The sequence below is a fragment of the Heloderma suspectum genome, chromosome 1 (assembly GCF_057233095.1).
Source record: "Heloderma suspectum isolate Gila_16-S chromosome 1, 16-S_ref, whole genome shotgun sequence".
NCBI lineage: Eukaryota > Metazoa > Chordata > Lepidosauria > Squamata > Helodermatidae > Heloderma > Heloderma suspectum.
In genome coordinates, this window is record NC_139458.1 from 178,531,779 (window position 1) to 178,548,034 (window position 16,256).

The 16,256-nt window shown below is 39.9% G+C and overlaps 2 protein-coding genes across 4 annotated transcripts in view; one reads left to right on the plus strand and one right to left on the minus strand.

The window, feature by feature from the left end:
* Positions 1–16,256, plus strand: part of TANC1 (tetratricopeptide repeat, ankyrin repeat and coiled-coil containing 1) — a 178,937-nt gene that overhangs the window by 136,629 nt on the left and 26,052 nt on the right. Inside the window, exons 10-15 of the mRNA XM_084811226.1 lie at positions 1,201–1,352; positions 5,544–5,775; positions 8,015–8,181; positions 10,628–11,235; positions 13,065–13,173; positions 14,865–14,987. Coding sequence (XP_084667352.1) covers positions 1,201–1,352; positions 5,544–5,775; positions 8,015–8,181; positions 10,628–11,235; positions 13,065–13,173; positions 14,865–14,987 — 1,391 coding nt within the window. The remainder of the gene's footprint in view (positions 1–1,200; positions 1,353–5,543; positions 5,776–8,014; positions 8,182–10,627; positions 11,236–13,064; positions 13,174–14,864; positions 14,988–16,256) is intronic.
* WDSUB1 (WD repeat, sterile alpha motif and U-box domain containing 1) overlaps positions 1–16,256 on the minus strand; it is an 88,732-nt gene that overhangs the window by 6,049 nt on the left and 66,427 nt on the right. The window contains exon 12 of one of the 3 annotated variants that reach the window (XM_084811297.1): positions 3,602–5,117. The exons of 1 other annotated variant lie outside the window; for it this stretch is intronic. The gene's annotated coding sequence lies outside the window, so the exon portion shown is untranslated. Of the gene's footprint in view, positions 1–3,601; positions 5,118–10,564; positions 10,677–16,256 lie in introns of those variants that run through there. One more of the 3 variants, XM_084811307.1, reaches the window with a different exon arrangement.

Genomic DNA, 16,256 nt, shown 5'->3' on the forward strand with positions numbered 1-16,256 from the left:
AACTCAAGACTGCATTTATTTTCTCCCTTTTGGCCAGGTCGATGCCTTAGTAGAACCTCTGAATTGTCCCAGTTTTCAGTGATTTTACTGTTGGGCACAAAGTATGCCTTTAACTTACCTTTCCCCTCCCTACCCCGCTCACACACTCACAGTCAGACATGGTTGGATCCAGAGAAAAGCTTGTGGAAGGAGACAGGCAGGTGACTTTCTTGTCCCTCCTCTTCCCAGCATCCCCTCATTCCCTGAAGAGCCTCTTCCAAGGGTTTGGGGACCATGCTGAATGAGGTGGGCTGTGGCATGCAAGTCTGTGGGGAGAAAGAGGAATTCCTGAAATGTGGACTCTGTTCATGAAAGGTGCCTCTGCCTGATTTTTGGGGATCCCCCTTCTCCCTCAGCTCCACACGCCACAGCTGCAAACTTCAGGACAGGCTTTTTGGGTCGCTGAGGGTATGCCAGGGGTTGGAGGGGGTAGAAAAGTCACCTTCCATAGGCTTTTCTCTGGATCCAACTCTATTGCTTGTTTTTCTGGGGCTTTTGCCAACTCTTCTTTATAGATGAGGCCCAGTGAATTTCACAACTGGTGTGTATGCCCAGCATACAGACATGTAACTTTTCTGGAGTTAGGGTGTGTGTGGCAAAATGTGGTAATGTTTTAAAATTTTCTGTGAGAATACGAGTGATTTTATTTATACAGAAACCAGCATATTTTGAAATTGTCATGTTGCGGTGAGAGCTGGGGAGAAAGGCGTGTGTGTGTGATGCTTTCACCCCAACCAAACTATATGGAGATGCTTGTTTGTTCACTTCTTCAATACAGATGTATATATCATATCAGATACTGGGATTTTGTTACCGTAGGACTCTGAAGTGAAATATAGCCATGGGGTAAATTTCAGCCATGTCTCTATTATTACAAAGGAATTCAAATGCGTGTTTTTTCCTTCTGTTTTTCATTTGGATATTTGCTGTTATGGTATCACTGAATTAGCATAGTATATCTTCAAAGCAGAGTGTTGAATATGTGCAGCTACATAAATGAAGTCATAACTGGTAACACATGAGGACGGGCTGGGGAGTTCAAACAGTGTTTAGCTTTCTCTAGAAGACTAAACATCTCCAACATTACAGATATATAATTTATACCACAAAATGAGTATCACTAGTTATAACCCTGGTGTCTGCCTGTCTCTCTTCCCACAGCCAGTGACCCCTGTCAAGAGATTCCTCTCAGCCAGTTACCCCCTTCTGTTGTTACCTCAGCTGGTATCAGTACAATCAAAACTTTGAACTGCCCCCCTGCTCAGGAACATCAGAACCAAATGGGTGAATCGGTTAGACGTCTTGCTTCAAAGGTAACAGCCTAATATTGAGCAGCTCTTTTTGTGTTATGCACACACAAAAAAATCAGGATTGTGGATGTACTACCTGTCATAGGGTTCCCCTTAGAAAAAATCAGGATACTTAGAAATACTGTTTAGTGGGGCAGCCCATGTGTCTTCGTATTCTTTTTTTGATTTTAATAAAACCTGCATTTCTCTTACATGATTTCCTATACACAGGCCATGAGGAGACACAGCCTAGTCTTGATGACTAGGTCTGGATGGTTCCCATTTCCCTCCTTTCTCTTTGCTGTTTTTTCTTCCCTTTTGTTTCTGGCGCTGTGACGCAAAGCCACAATTTTGCTTGAATTCTGGGAGTATTCTTTTTCTATCTGACTTTGGCAGATGGTGATCCCTAATTCCGAAGGAAATTACTGCCCCCACCTACTAGTTTGTTCAGTGTAGCTTCCTGTAGAGCATGTATCAGGAAGGGGGTGGAGGGAATAAAACATTTGATCTAGGCAGCTTATAGTGTGCTCGTCACTTGGGTATCTAACGGTTATATAAACTGGAATTATCAGCAAATTGCACAAGGGACATTCTAATGCATTTATTTTTGCAGGAAGGATTGTGAAAGGAGGAAAGCCTTGCAAAGTGTTGTAATAGGAGAGTATTTCCTTTGGTACTGAAGTACTACTTGGTACAATCTTTATGTAAGATCTGTCCTAATGTTGTCATCAAAGCCATTGCTATATTTAGAACTTGAATTAATATAATTTTATATTTAATATAAAAAAATATTAAGTTGGCTCCAACCAATTTAAATTACAGTCTTATATACCCTTACTCGAGATTAAGCTGCATGGATCTTGGTGGGACATAATTCTGAATAAAGGTGCATAGGTTTGCCAAAGTTAGTTTTAATGTCCCAGTTCTGGGTATGCAAGAAGGAACGTGACAGTTATGTAATTCTGTGAGATTGCATTTTAAACTAAAAGATAGATGTATAATAGCCAACACTCCAGATTTTGATTACTTGAATTAGACCAGGGATAGGCAAGGATTGCGGGAGTTGTTGCCCAAAACATCTGGAAGTCAGTGGCTGGGTTCAGACAATATGATAACCCATACTCAAGGATTGAGTGTGGGTTGAGTGTGGGTTGTCGTTGAACAGTGGGTTGTCGAAACGTGTGTTATTGTGTTGTCTGAATCCAGCTGTGCTAACAAACCACGGTTTGTTAACCACGAACAACTCATGAAGAGGACTCATGGTTTGTTGTTGGGTTGTGAACTGTGGATTGTTTGTGGTTAACAAACCATGGTTCGTTAGTGTGGCTATGTTTAGATAACACACTAACCCATGTTTCAACAGCAACCCACAGTTCAACGACAACCCACACTCAACAACTGAGTGTGGATTATTGTGCTGTCTGAACCCAGTCACTGAGTTGCCTGCCCCGGAATTAGATAGAGGTAGATAGTCTGGTATTCTGCTAAGAAAGAAAGAGAAATCTCACATTGACTGGGTTTTTTAAAAAAGCGTTTTGGAAGACTAGGTAACACTGTTGCAATGTATCCTGTATTTCTGGCTTCACTTATATGTCATTGGGAACCTTTCAGCTGAGGCCGGTGCACTGTTACGCTGGTCTGCCTTGAACTACTGGGTCTGACAGCCAAACTACACTTGCTTTAGCCTTGAGTGCTGTTCTGGCCTTGAGTGCTGTGCAGGATGGTCTCTTCCCCCCAATCTCCTGCCACAGATTGCCAGCATGGGGTGCCTAATCCATATTGGAGCCCTGGCATGGCGGTTGGGGTGGAAGATAACCCTTTGCCCTCCCCTGCTGTCGTCTCAGTCTAGATTGGGAGCCCGCACCTGCAATTTGCATTGCCAAAAGTTCCATTCAATGTAGCTAAGGTATTAAGTACTATCCCCCTAAAAAATAAAAAAAGCTTTAAGATTGTGTTTTGATTCGTGAGTCACTGTCCTGTTTATTCTTGCTACTTGGGGCCATAAATTTCTGCACAGCTATGTATATAACCTTTTCCCAGACTTGATTGATCCTGGGAAGTATATTTGGGAGGGGGTAAGAAACCTTGTAAGGATAGGGAGCACACAGTGAAAGGAATGGCTTAGGACCAGGTTATTTGAAGGACACCTGCACCTATATGAACCTGCTCAGGCACAAATACCGGTCATGGGGGCCCTGCTTATGTGCTCACCAGTAAGATCTGTTCCTGTATTTTTCTTGTATTTGAATGCATTGTTCTGTTACTGTTTTAATCAAGTTTTATTTATGATTGTAAGCTGCCTTAAGTGCCATTTTTCTTCGTGGAAAGGTGGGGTACAGATCAAATGAATAAATAAATAAATAAAATTAGATTGGTAGGGACAAAAGTTGAGGCTTTTTCTGCGATGGCTCCATCCTTATGGAATGCCCTACCATATGATGTGCATGTGACTCCCTACCAGACTTTTTTAAATGGACTTCAAAAACTTGGATGTTCCAATCTGCTTTTAAATTAATATATGCCCATTTTTATTTTATAAATTTGAGTTTTAATTGCTATTACTTTAAGATCTGGTTCACATGTGTCGGGTGCACACTGTGGCCATTTTGAATATTCAACGCCCAATCGGTCCAATCAGCGGTTGTTACATGACATCTGAACCCAGATACTATAGGTTATTTGTGGGTTAAACAACCACAGATAGCCTACCATTAGTAGTTAGGTTAAATGAGAGTTATTTAAGCCACGATTAACCTATAGTGTCCAGGTTTAGACATCACATAGCAATCTCTGATCAGTGTGATCGGGGTTAAATATTCAAAAAGACCACTGAACATGCCCAGAATGCGCCATGCCAGATTATGGGTTAATTAACCCATGATTTGCCATCATTACATGCAGACAGCACCTAAATGTTTAAGGCCGCTGTTTTAATTAATTGTATTTTAAATTTTATTGTTTCAGAATTTTACTCTGTAAACAGCCTTGAGGAGGTTCTGCCTTGAAAGGCAACACAAAAATATTTAAATAAATAAATGGAATTTCATTCTAGAAGGGAGCTTGTGTTGTTTGGGCTGGCTCTCAATTCACAAACCATGGTTTTCAAGGAGCTGGCATTACTGTGCCACCAAAGATTGAGCTTACTGGGATAAGCTCAAAAGAAAATTTTATCTGTAAAATAATTAACCTAGATTTTTTTTCCTGAAGAAAAAGTTTAGGATTTTTTTTGTTTGTGATCCTGTCTCAAGATACTCAATTGTGAGGGGTGGGGATGGACGATTAGAGGTTATATTCTTTGCATTTCAACAATACAGAGTTCCAAAGCTTCTATTAATAGGGGAGAAATGTGGTGTGATCTTCTCCAAGACAGTACTTCATGTTGATTCAGTGATATGTGTTCTTAAATCCCATTAATTTCAAAAGAATCTGAACATGCTTCTTCAGGAGGGCCTATGTTCAACTCATGGTGTTCTCTCTAGAGTGGGTTAAGATGACTGAGATTCTCTTGAGAAGATTGTTGCAGAACATAATTTCCATGTGATGTCTATCCAAGACATGTTCTTGCAAGATTCTTCTTAGCTCACTAGTAATAAATTAAGCAGAATATATTTGAGTAATTGAAGATCTCCTTGAAGTCTTCTATCAGCGTGTTTGTGGGTTCCCTGCCAACAACTGGCTGGCCACTGTGTGAACAGAATGCTGGACTAGATGGACCCTTGGTCTGATTCAGCAGGGCTCTTTTTATGTTCTTGTGTGCTATACTCTGTACTGTACAATGTTCAACATTTCCTATTTTGGAAAGAAAAGACATGATATTATACCATGGAGTGGAGAATAAACAGCCACTTAGATGTGAATTATTACGGTTAAGACAAGTTATGCAGTATTATTATTCTGCTACTTCAGAAAAATACAGTATTATGATTCTGCTATTGTATAGAGAACCATTTTGGGCTGGACAATGCTGAGGACCAGATATGTAGCTAATGGTGCTTTAAAACAAAACCCACTTCTCCAAATTTTAATGAATGGGATAAAATTGTGTGCTGCAAAGGGGTTGTGAGATCTCCACACAGACAGAAGTGTGTGGGTGTTCCCCTGAGTGATTTAAAAGATCAACTGAAATGCATTCAAGATGGCCTCCCATCGCTTCTACCATTATAATTTGAGGCCTCCACCATTAACTCTAAATGGTTTTTTTGTTTGTTTTTTAAGGTTGTTGCCTATCACTACTGCCAAGCTGACAACACTTACACATGCCTGGTCCCAGAATTTGTGCATAGTATTGCAGCTCTTCTTTGCCGGTCACATCAGTTAACAGCATACAGGGAACTTTTGATAAGGGAACCACACCTACAAAGTATGCTAAGCCTTAGATCCTGCGTTCAAGATCCAGTGACAGCATTCAGAAGAGGAGTATTGGAACCACTAGCAAATCTTAGGAAAGGTAGGCCAAAAAGAATTTATTTTTAGAATTACTTCAGTTACATCATGAGGCCAGTTCATATGATCAAACAAGCCATGGTGGCTCATTTAAATTGGCGACACATACTGGACCTCTTTAGCCTAATTACCCGCCCAGGCATGGCTTGCTGTGTCATCCGAACCCAGGCAGCATGGCTTGTTTGAGGGGGAAAACAACTCTCAACCCAACAACAAGCCATGGGTTATTTGAGGATTGTTTCCCCCTCAAACAAGCCATGGCACCTGGGTTTGGATGACATGACAAGCTGCGCTCGGGCAAGTAATTAGGCTAACGACCACCAGCGTGCGCTGCTGGTTTAAACAAACCACAGTGGCTTGTTTTGATTATGCGAACAGCCCTACCATTTACTAGTGGATATGGGAACAGTTTACGGATGAATAGATCAGTGTTGTTTGTTTTAAATAAGGTATCAAAGCCTACCAAGACAATAAAATATTTAAAACAAGTGGTAATGCACATATATTGAGGAACACGCTTAAAAAAGGATAATAAATTGATATAATAGCCTTAAATAAATAATGGACTTGTGCATTTGTATCAAAAGATTATTAGGTTGTAATCTTATGCATTTACCAATGTGGTTATAAGTTGCCTGTAGTGCATATTATAATATGATAAATTATTCATGAAGTGCTGCAAATCCATTTGCAAAATGGAACCTTAACGGAAGTTGTGATGGCAAATGTTGCTTGTTCCATACCAGTGTAAACAGCTCCACAAAAGCAATGGCTTTAGCAGTGTAACAGCTATCTAAATATAATGAACTCCAATTGCTATCCATGCATTTCAAAATGCTTATTAGGCGAAACTAGACATTCAGTAGCAAACACAGGTCTGGGAACCTGGGCTGCTACTTCTCTGTTGAAACATATAGCAAATTGTTACTTTTATCTTCTATATTTTTCTTATGATTCTACAATTATCATATAATATTTGTTTTATCTTTTTTTTACCTATATTTTATAAATTTACACAAGACCTGCATTTTTACAGCACAGAGTATAGTGCCCAGTCATGGATTGTGACACTTCAGCAAGGCCAAAATGTCTGCTGCTATTCACCCGCTTCTGAAGTGTTGCCTCGGTGTCCTAACTAACAGTCTTTACAATGAATTCTACAATTTCATACCACCAAAGTTTTATATTGATGTTGTATGTTTTAAGTATGTTTAAATTGATCATATAGTTCCAATTACTTATAAACATCTGTCTGTATGAAGGGATGCTGTCAGTTATCATTAATGACAGCACATGAAGTAGTAGAAAATAACATGGGGTTTTTTTTTGGGGGGGATAAAATTAATATCAAAGAATATGTATTTTAAGTGATACACTGGTGAAATGTATAATTGCATAAGAAATTGCATTCTAAAATGTATGTGCTCCAAGGGGTTAAACAACTAGCAGCTAATTTTTCAGAGTGTGCAAGTACATTTTTCTCTTTTGTAACTTTCTCTGCAGAAGAATGCAGCTTAAAACACATTCTTGTCATTTCTCATCTTTTCTTCAATAAATATCTTGGAACTGCTGACCATAGTTGCTATATTAGCACTATTGCTGAATGTATAACTTGCATGAAGGAACTACTTTAGTATTTCTTCTAGCATATGAAGGAGAATATAGTTTCTTTTATATTTAAGCATTATATTTTTCAAAGTGTGTGTGAATACACCTGCCTTGAGAAGTGTGTGTCAGCATTTGCACCTGCCTGGAGAAGTGATAATACTGTTGTTGTTTTCCTTATCTTGAAATCCCTTTTTTTTAAGTGTGTTTTCCTTAAGATTTGTGAGTAGCCACTATAGCAAGCAATTGTTGCAAGCAATTATCCATATAGACAATTTTAAAATTCAGAAAGATCTATAAAAATGTTAAAACACATTAATTACAAGCATTTGAATAGGTAGATCTGCCTGGGATGCCAGAACTAAATTTGTAATTAGCCATATCCACATGTTGGTACAGGAAGTTTCATCATAGACTTGTTGGAAAATGGGGACATACCTTTTATATTTTAGGTGGGAGGGAAGAAGAGATGTATACAGAGAGGAAGTTACCCTCCTACCATTTGCTATTGGCCTGCTTTCCATGTATGAAAACTGAGTAACTCTGGGATCTTCTATTTTTCTAACTTGAAAACAGCATTCTAAAGTATATTGGTACAGTACTCATCTTTATTGCTTTTTTGCTATCTTGTCTTTCAGAACAGAAAATTCCAGAAGAGGAGTACATCATTTTGATAGATGGCTTAAATGAGGCTGAGTTTCACAAACCTGATTATGGAGACACAGTTTCTTCATTCATCACAAATGTTATTTCTAAATTTCCTCCATGGCTAAAACTGATTGTGACCGTAAGAACAAACTTTCAGGTAATGTTAAAAAAAAAAAGTGTTACAGTTGCTGGTCTGAAAATAATGCTGCACTGAAGGAACATTTTAATTTTAATCGTAAAGAGGCCAAGCTGTGACTTGGGCAGTTGCTGCTTCAATGAAAAACAAGTGACTGCATCCCCAAAGTCCCTCTTTAATTGGGCTGGTTTGCATAATACGGTGAGTTATTTGAGTGAGCGGCCATTTTGAATATGCAAAACATGAGTCTGGTCAGGGGTTGCATATTCAAAACAGTGCCACACACACCCGGCATGCACCACAGCTCATCATGGGTTAAATAACGATGTTGTGTTGTGTGAACCAGGTTGGTGCGTGCTCGCCCAGTGTTTCAGAGAACAAATCTCCTTCAGGGACTACCTGCATTATCTGTACTCTTGAGTTGTCATTACGTGTGAACCAGGTCAGTGTAGGCAGCCCCTGAAGGAGACTTGTTGGCCAAAACGCTGGGCGAGCACACAATAAAACAGGCATTTTCAGGACTCAGTCACTTAGTTTTCTTTTTGGATTGGAGTGCCTCTCTGTTGTTTGTGTCGCTGCTACAAACCACATGTACATGATGAGTGTAGCCATCACTCATTGGTTATGCACAGTGGGGTCTATGCACTGCATTTGCTCTTCATTTCATTCATTCCTTCAATTTTATTAGACGCCTTTCTCTCAAAAAAGACTCGAGGCATCTTACAGCAAGGGTTAAAAACATACAAATATTTAAAACAATTTAAAATAACTAAAAACAATTAAAAAACAAAAACCAAGAGCCAGTAAATAACTAGATCAAGAAGCCCCGTCATATGCTATCAAATGCCTGAGAATAGATGCCTGCTCTCTGGTCTGTAATGCTTGTGTTCATGTATTTAAACACTTAAATCCAGACAAATGATTTGCCAAATGTCCTTGTTCCATTTGTTGCTTCTTACCAGCCTTCACATTTCAGCTTTTAACATGTATGTATGCTTGCCAAGTTGTGAGGCCTGAGGCAGCTCTGACAACCTGAAGCAGGTCTGCTGTTTGCGTTGTGTAAAGTGTGCAGCCCTAACATGCAGCTCCTTTGACTATTCTCTTTTTTTGCATTTGCTGCTGCCCTCAGCAGCTCTCTTGTGGTACAACGGTGCTTTTGGGCTCTTGTTCTTTTAGTCCTTACCTCCAATACAACCTGGTGTCGGGACCAACAGCAGATCCTGAACCTGTGCTCTAGCCAAAGGAGAGAACTCCAGGGAGCCTAGCCAAGCCAACAAGGAAAATCCTTAACAATAGGCCAAAGCAATTCATCTGGTACATTCTCCTCATAAAACAGGAGTGGTCAATTTGTGGCCTTCCAGATATCTTGACCTACAACTCCCATCCTACCTCACCTTTGGCTATGCTGGCTAGGGCTGATGGGAGGTGTAGGCCAAAACATCTGGGGGGCCACAAGTTGCCAACCCCTGCTATAAAAGCTTCCAAGTCAGACTTCTTCACTGGTGTGAGTAAAGCAGGGGTTCTGCTGTTGTTCCCTGGTTATCCTGCGCCTCCCCTTTTTGATCTGAGCTCAGCCTGACGCTGGACCTTTAACTTTTTAGAAATGAGTTTACAGTCTTAAGGACAGTGTCAGGATAAATTCAGTAATGGCCAGCATGAGTCCTTCCCAGCATTAAAGTATACCACTCCAGAGTGCATGTGGCGGATTACATGGTTGAATGTTCCTTCATACCAAAAAAAAAAAAAAATCCTGCACATAGTAACCCAGATGGGGAGAAAAGTTCTATGCTATCCTTTCTATTCCATCAGGGTCAGACTCAATGGTTTTATAGGCCCCTTCGAACCCTATTATTCTATGATTCTATTATTCTTTTTGCTGATGTGCTAGTTTTGTATGTAGAGGGGATTTGGGTTTTTCCTTCCAGTGGAGAAGCATTCATCTGTGCAATTTCCCCATCTGAAAAAAAACAGTCTAGGAGCAATTTTACTACCTTATCTAGGGCAAAAGGCTTTCTTTTCTCCTAGGTATTTTAGAGACCTAGTTCTAGGTTATTATGGCTGTTCTATCAGTTCCTCTGTTGTTTGTTGTTTTGCATTGTATTGTATTGTATTTTTAAAAATATTTGTATTGTATTTTATATTTTTAACTAACGGTTATATGGCATTTTAGTTTTTTAACTGTTTGTAATCCATCCAGACAACATTAGCTATTGGCTGGCTTAGAAATGTAATAAATAAATAAATAAATAAATAAATAAATAAATAGTTACTTGTTCATCAGTAAATCGACATCCATATTAGGGCTTCACTCTGGCTCTTACTCTAGCACTACCCACATCATCACACTGCCTTTAATTTAATGTGATTCTCCTGCATTTAGCAAGCTCAAATTCCATTTATATACCTATGAATTTTATATGGTGTTAATAAGTGCTTGTATTTTTCTCTCTCTCCTTCTATAATACAGGAAATAACCAGCTCACGTCCTTTCTTCACAATCTCCTTAGATGATTTCCCTGACAACAAAGAAATACAAGCAGATTTGAATGCATATATTCAGTACAGGATCAGTGCCAGCCAGGATATTATAAACAATATCTCTCTCAATGGAAAAGCTGATACAGCTATTATTGGGAAAGTGAGCAACCACCTGATCATGAGAAGCATGGGATCCTATCTCTACTTGAAACTGACACTGGATCTCTTTCAGAAGGGTCACTTGGTAATCAAAAGTGCAAGCTACAAGGTAGTTCCAGTCTCTTTGTCTGAGCTTTATTTGCTCCAGTGCAACATGAAGTTCATGACAAACTCAGCGTTCGAAAGAGCCCTGCCCGTGCTGAATGTGGTTCTGGCATCACTTCACCCAATGACAGATGACCAGATTTTCCAGGCTATTAATGCTGGCCAGATATATGGTGAACAGGAGTGGGAAGAGTTCCATCAGAGGATGGAGGCCCTTTCAGGCTTTCTGATAAAAAGGCGTGACAAAACACGGATGTTCTGCCATCCTTCCTTCAGGGAGTGGCTTGTTTGGAGAGCAGATGGTGAAAACACCGACTTTTTGTGTGAACCAAGGTAAACTAAAGCACTTCGATATATAGTGGATACTTAGTAGCTGCTGGTCGCTTTTGTATTGCACTGTATAAGAAAGATGGCAGTGAAATTAGGCACACACTTTTAAAAGAAACATTCTCTTAGAACCAGGATTTGGGGGGTTGGCTGATGCATGTTGTAAAATAAACCAGAGATGAGGTGGTCTATTTGAAAAGTAGAACTAGCTACTTTCGTAATGGTTGGGCTGTACATTTCATTGCTTCAGCAGCATTGTGCACTATGGAGACATGGGATTATCTTCTATGAAGCTTCTTTGTAATTTTGCAGGTACAACCTTACAAATTAACTATTCTTTTATTTGACAACAAACCTTCTTTGTGCGTATAGACATTATAGGCACTGTTAGAGACAGGATAACATGGTAGGTGGAACCTATAGGGAATCTATTATGTGCTTGAATTTCGACTGTTCAACCGTAATTTGTACCTCTTATTCTGCCCGGCTAATCATTTGTGAATCCTGTAAGATCAGGAGAGGTCTTTTAATGGGATTTTTGAAGTGTACATTGGAATTCATATAATACGAAGAGAGATTCACCCTTCTCAGGCTCATGGGATCATGCAGTTCGCTCTAAAATTAGAACCAGTTCAAATTTTAATGAAGGGAAATAAGTGTCTTGGCTGCTGGAGAGATGTGCTTTCATTAGCTGCAACTATTTTGCTAGGCAGAAATGTCAACTGTATGCTAGAGCTGGTTTTAAGAGCTGCTGCTGCTGTAGCCACTCTCCATTCCAAATCAGAACACTGGAGTATGGGAAATATGGGACCCAGTCTTGGGCAAGGCCACCAGTGGATGCCCAGTTATCTAACAGACCACATAACTAATTAGATGCACCCAATGGGTCTTTGCACTTATGCTTAGTCCAGCTAACACCACATATGGCAAGGAACTTTTGAAACACAGGCAAGTTTCAAAAGCATTTGTAAAATGGCTTGGGAGGGGGTTATTGTTCAAAAGAAAAGCCATGGAGTATGTGAAAGCTCTTAGACGTTCCTAAAGTAGCTCTCTTCAATGTGGTTCAATCCCAGTAAGCATCGCTCCCAAAATAGTCCTGTTGAAAGAATTGAGGTGGTACAATAGCTGTGCTAGGTTGACAGATTCTACCATCTACAATTACATTATATAATTTTATAAGTCATAATTTATGTAGTACTCATTAGTGTAAAAGGTACTTGAAATATTATATGTGTATTGTTTTTAATTTACATGTCAAGCAGGAATAAAAACAAAGTACATTAGCAGTCAACACTTTCTCTGGATCCAATGGTAACTTTTATATCATCATAAGTTTGATTCTGATAGTGATGCTTTCATTAGTGATAGAACAAGAAATAAGGACACTTTGCAGAAACACATAAGTGTTTGACTGTATATCTGCCTACTGTTTGAGGACAATGTAAGGAAATGACAGTGTGGTTTTGCAGTATCTTGTAGTCTCACTATATAAATTGCTACCCTCACTCCTTTGTAATGAAATCCAGATATGCTATGTGGTGACCTGGGCAGACCGCATCACACACTAGTTTACATCTCTTTTGACATGGTTTGATTTAAATGTAACATGAACAGCACATGCTTTTCCACAGACGGGATCATAATATCAGAGAACAATATAGTGCAGGTATTATTTGTCTTTCCAAGTTTACATCTTGATATTTAGGCTTAAGAGGCAGGAGAGGGAGAATGAAATCTGTCAAGTTGAGGTATTCAGAGAATAGACAAGTGGCATAACATTGATTAGGACCCTGTTTAAAATGCTCTCTATTCTGTCTTTCTGTTTCAACAATTAGGAATGGGCATGCTCTCCTGGCATTCATGTTCTCTCGGCAGGAAGGAAAACTAAACCGTCAGCAAACAATGGAACTTGGGCATCACATTCTTAAAGCTCATATTTTCAAGGTAAACCTTATATATTTTTTTGCCTTCTGGTGTGTTCTTTATCTCTCTTGGCTGCCCTCTCTTATTGGCTGCCCCCTCTCCTTTTTCCTGCCCCATTGCACCCGCCCCCATCTTCCTCTCTTTTTCCCTGCCTCACCCCACCCTCTGTCTTTGTACCACCCTATCCTCCCTCCCTCCCTCCCTCCCTCTCTCTCTCTCTCTCTTTGCCTGCCCCCCTCTCTTTGCCTACCCTATCCCTCACTCTCTCTTTTAGCCTGTCCATCTCCTCTCGTCTTTTTTTTTGTTAAGCCTTTGTGCCATATTACAGTCACATCCTCTGATTCTTTTTCCCTTGCCTTTTAGAAACATAGTGTTAGAAAATAAAGAAAAAGAAATATTTCAGATTGTAATGAGCTTTCCATTTGACAGAAGTACTTCAACCATGTATTTACGTGTGCAGAGGACATGCACTGTCCCTTTTATACTGTTTTATGTCACCTCTCAAAAAAACCAGAAAAGGACATCTGCAGTCTTCCATATGTAGCTGTACCTACTGGGCACTGACTTCTAGGACAATAGCTAGTTATTTATCTCTGAATACAGAATCATGTCACAAGATATTTGATCTGGATTACTTTAAAAGATTAAAAATAAGATGTTAATATTGTTTTTTAAAAGTCATGCACAAAATACAATCATAGAATCATAGAATAGTAGAGTTGGAAGGGGCCTATAAGACCATCGAGTCCAACCCCCTGCTCAATGCAGGAATCCCAAGTCAGAGCAACCCTGACAGATGGCTGTCTAGCCTCGTCTTGAATGCCTCCAGTGTGAGAGAACCCACCACCTCCCTAGGTAATTGGTTCCACTGTCGTATTGCTCTAACAGTCAGGAAGTTTTTCCTGATGTTCAGCCGGCATCTGGCTTCCTGTAACTTGAGCCCATGATTCCGTGTCCTGCACTCTGGAATGATTGAGAAGAGATCCCGGCCTTCCTCTCTGTGACAACCTTTCAAGTACTTGAAGAGCGCTATCATATCTCCCCTCAGTCTTCTCTTCTCAAGGCTAAATATGCCCAGTTCTTTCAGTCTCTCCTCATAGGGCTTTGTTTCCATTCCCCTGATCATCTTCGTTGCCCTCCTCTGAACCATCTCCAGTTTGCCCGCATCCTTCTTAAAAGTGTGGTGCCCAGAACAGGACACAGTACTCAAGATGGCCTAACCAGTGCTGAGTAGAAGGGAACTAGTACTTCACATGATTTGGAAGCGATATTACTATTAATGCAGCCCAAAATAGCATTGGCCTTTTTTGCAGACAGATCACATTGTTGGCTCATATTCAGCTTGTGATCTACAACAATTCCAAGATCCTTCTCGCTTGTAGTATTCTTGAGCCACATATCCCCCATCTTGTAACTGTGCATTTGTTTTTCCCCCCCTAGGTGCAGAACTTGGCATTTATCCCTATTAAATGTCATTCTGTTGTTTTCTGCCCAGCACTCCAGTCTATCAAGATCACTTTGAATTTTGTTTCTGTCTTCCAGGGTATTAGCTATCCCACCCAATTCATTTGGGTGGGATAGCTAGTAGTTTTCTCCTTGTTTTTTAAAAATTTCTAAGAGAGAATGATCATGATTTTCATTGTGCAAAAAAAAACATTCCTTGGGAAAAATTCTGTCCATCTTTTATCATTGCTATTTGTTGCGTGTTTTAGGGGCTCAGTAAAAAGACTGGAATTTCTTCCAGTCACCTTCAAGCCCTGTGGATTGGCTATAGCACTGATGGCTTGTCAGCAGCCCTTGCATCTTTGCGAAATCTCTATACTCCTAACGTAAAGGTAAGAACACAAAGAAAATACCTTCAATATTTCAAATTTCCATTGTGATAATTCTGATCTTAAAAGAAAACAGTTCCACACTATGGCGGGCTTGGTGCAAACACAATTTTGTAGGCTGGCATCAGGAAAAGAACTGACTGACTTTCCTCCAAATGACAACAGTATGTCAGTTCCAGAAGAAAGAAGTAGGGAAAAGCTAGGAAGCAAGCTTAACTTCAGTAAGAAACGGATCCAACTGGAAGAAACTCTCTGTTTGAATCTCCTGTGTCCCTTCTCTGTTTTTGAAAGCTTATCCAATCAGAATTGGCAGAAAGGGCCTTTTAGCCAATGAGGGTAAGGACTGAAAAACTGGCCAATCATATGTGAGTAGGCAAATTATATTTGTAAAACTCGTGTAGATTCATTGTGAGTGTGTATGTGAAAGAGGGAGAGAGAGATTTTTTTCTGCCTGTCAATGTGATGGTGAATCCACATTCTGCCCCCCTTATTTTATACAGTATTCTTAAGCAGAAAATTGAACGCACTCCTAGGCCAGAATACAGACTATTAAAAAAAAAAAAACCCTCTTCCCCCGTTGTTTGGGCTTTAAAAACAGGTGGAGCTGAACAAGTTAAGTTGACCAAACTTTCAAAATACAGCCCCCCCACTCTCTCTCTCGCTCCATCACACACACACACACACACACACACACACACGATAAACCACATTTGTTAAGAGTTCTGTAACTCTTTTTTTGTTGTGAGCAGCAGGCAGAGAGGCACATGATTTGTGTTTAAGTCTAATTTTAACATTAACTGTGAATTGCTATGTATCTCTTTCCTACAGGGTGAATATTCATAATTTTTTAACTAAGCAAATTGGTTCTGCATTTACATAGAAAAGCAATCTAGCACTGATCCAGCTAAAGTTAGTCATGACTATTGGGTCTCACTGAAAGCCATAGGATTTAATCATGGCTAAATTGCCTCATTGATTTCAGTGGGACATGTCACAATTAACATTAGATGGACCCGAGCCAAGGGTCACTGACCCTGAGTGTGAGAATCATATTCTGAGGACTGACTTTGAGTGTGAGAATCATGTAGGCTCAACTAGATGAAAATTTGGGTCCATAATAGTTTCTAACAAATGTTAAGGAGATAAGCTATGTTGGATGAGACCAAAGGGCTATCCAGTTCAACATTCTGTTCGCATACTGGCCAACCTGCTGCCTGTGGGAAACCCACAAGTAGGACATGAGTGCAATAGCACCCTCCTGTTTGTGTTTCC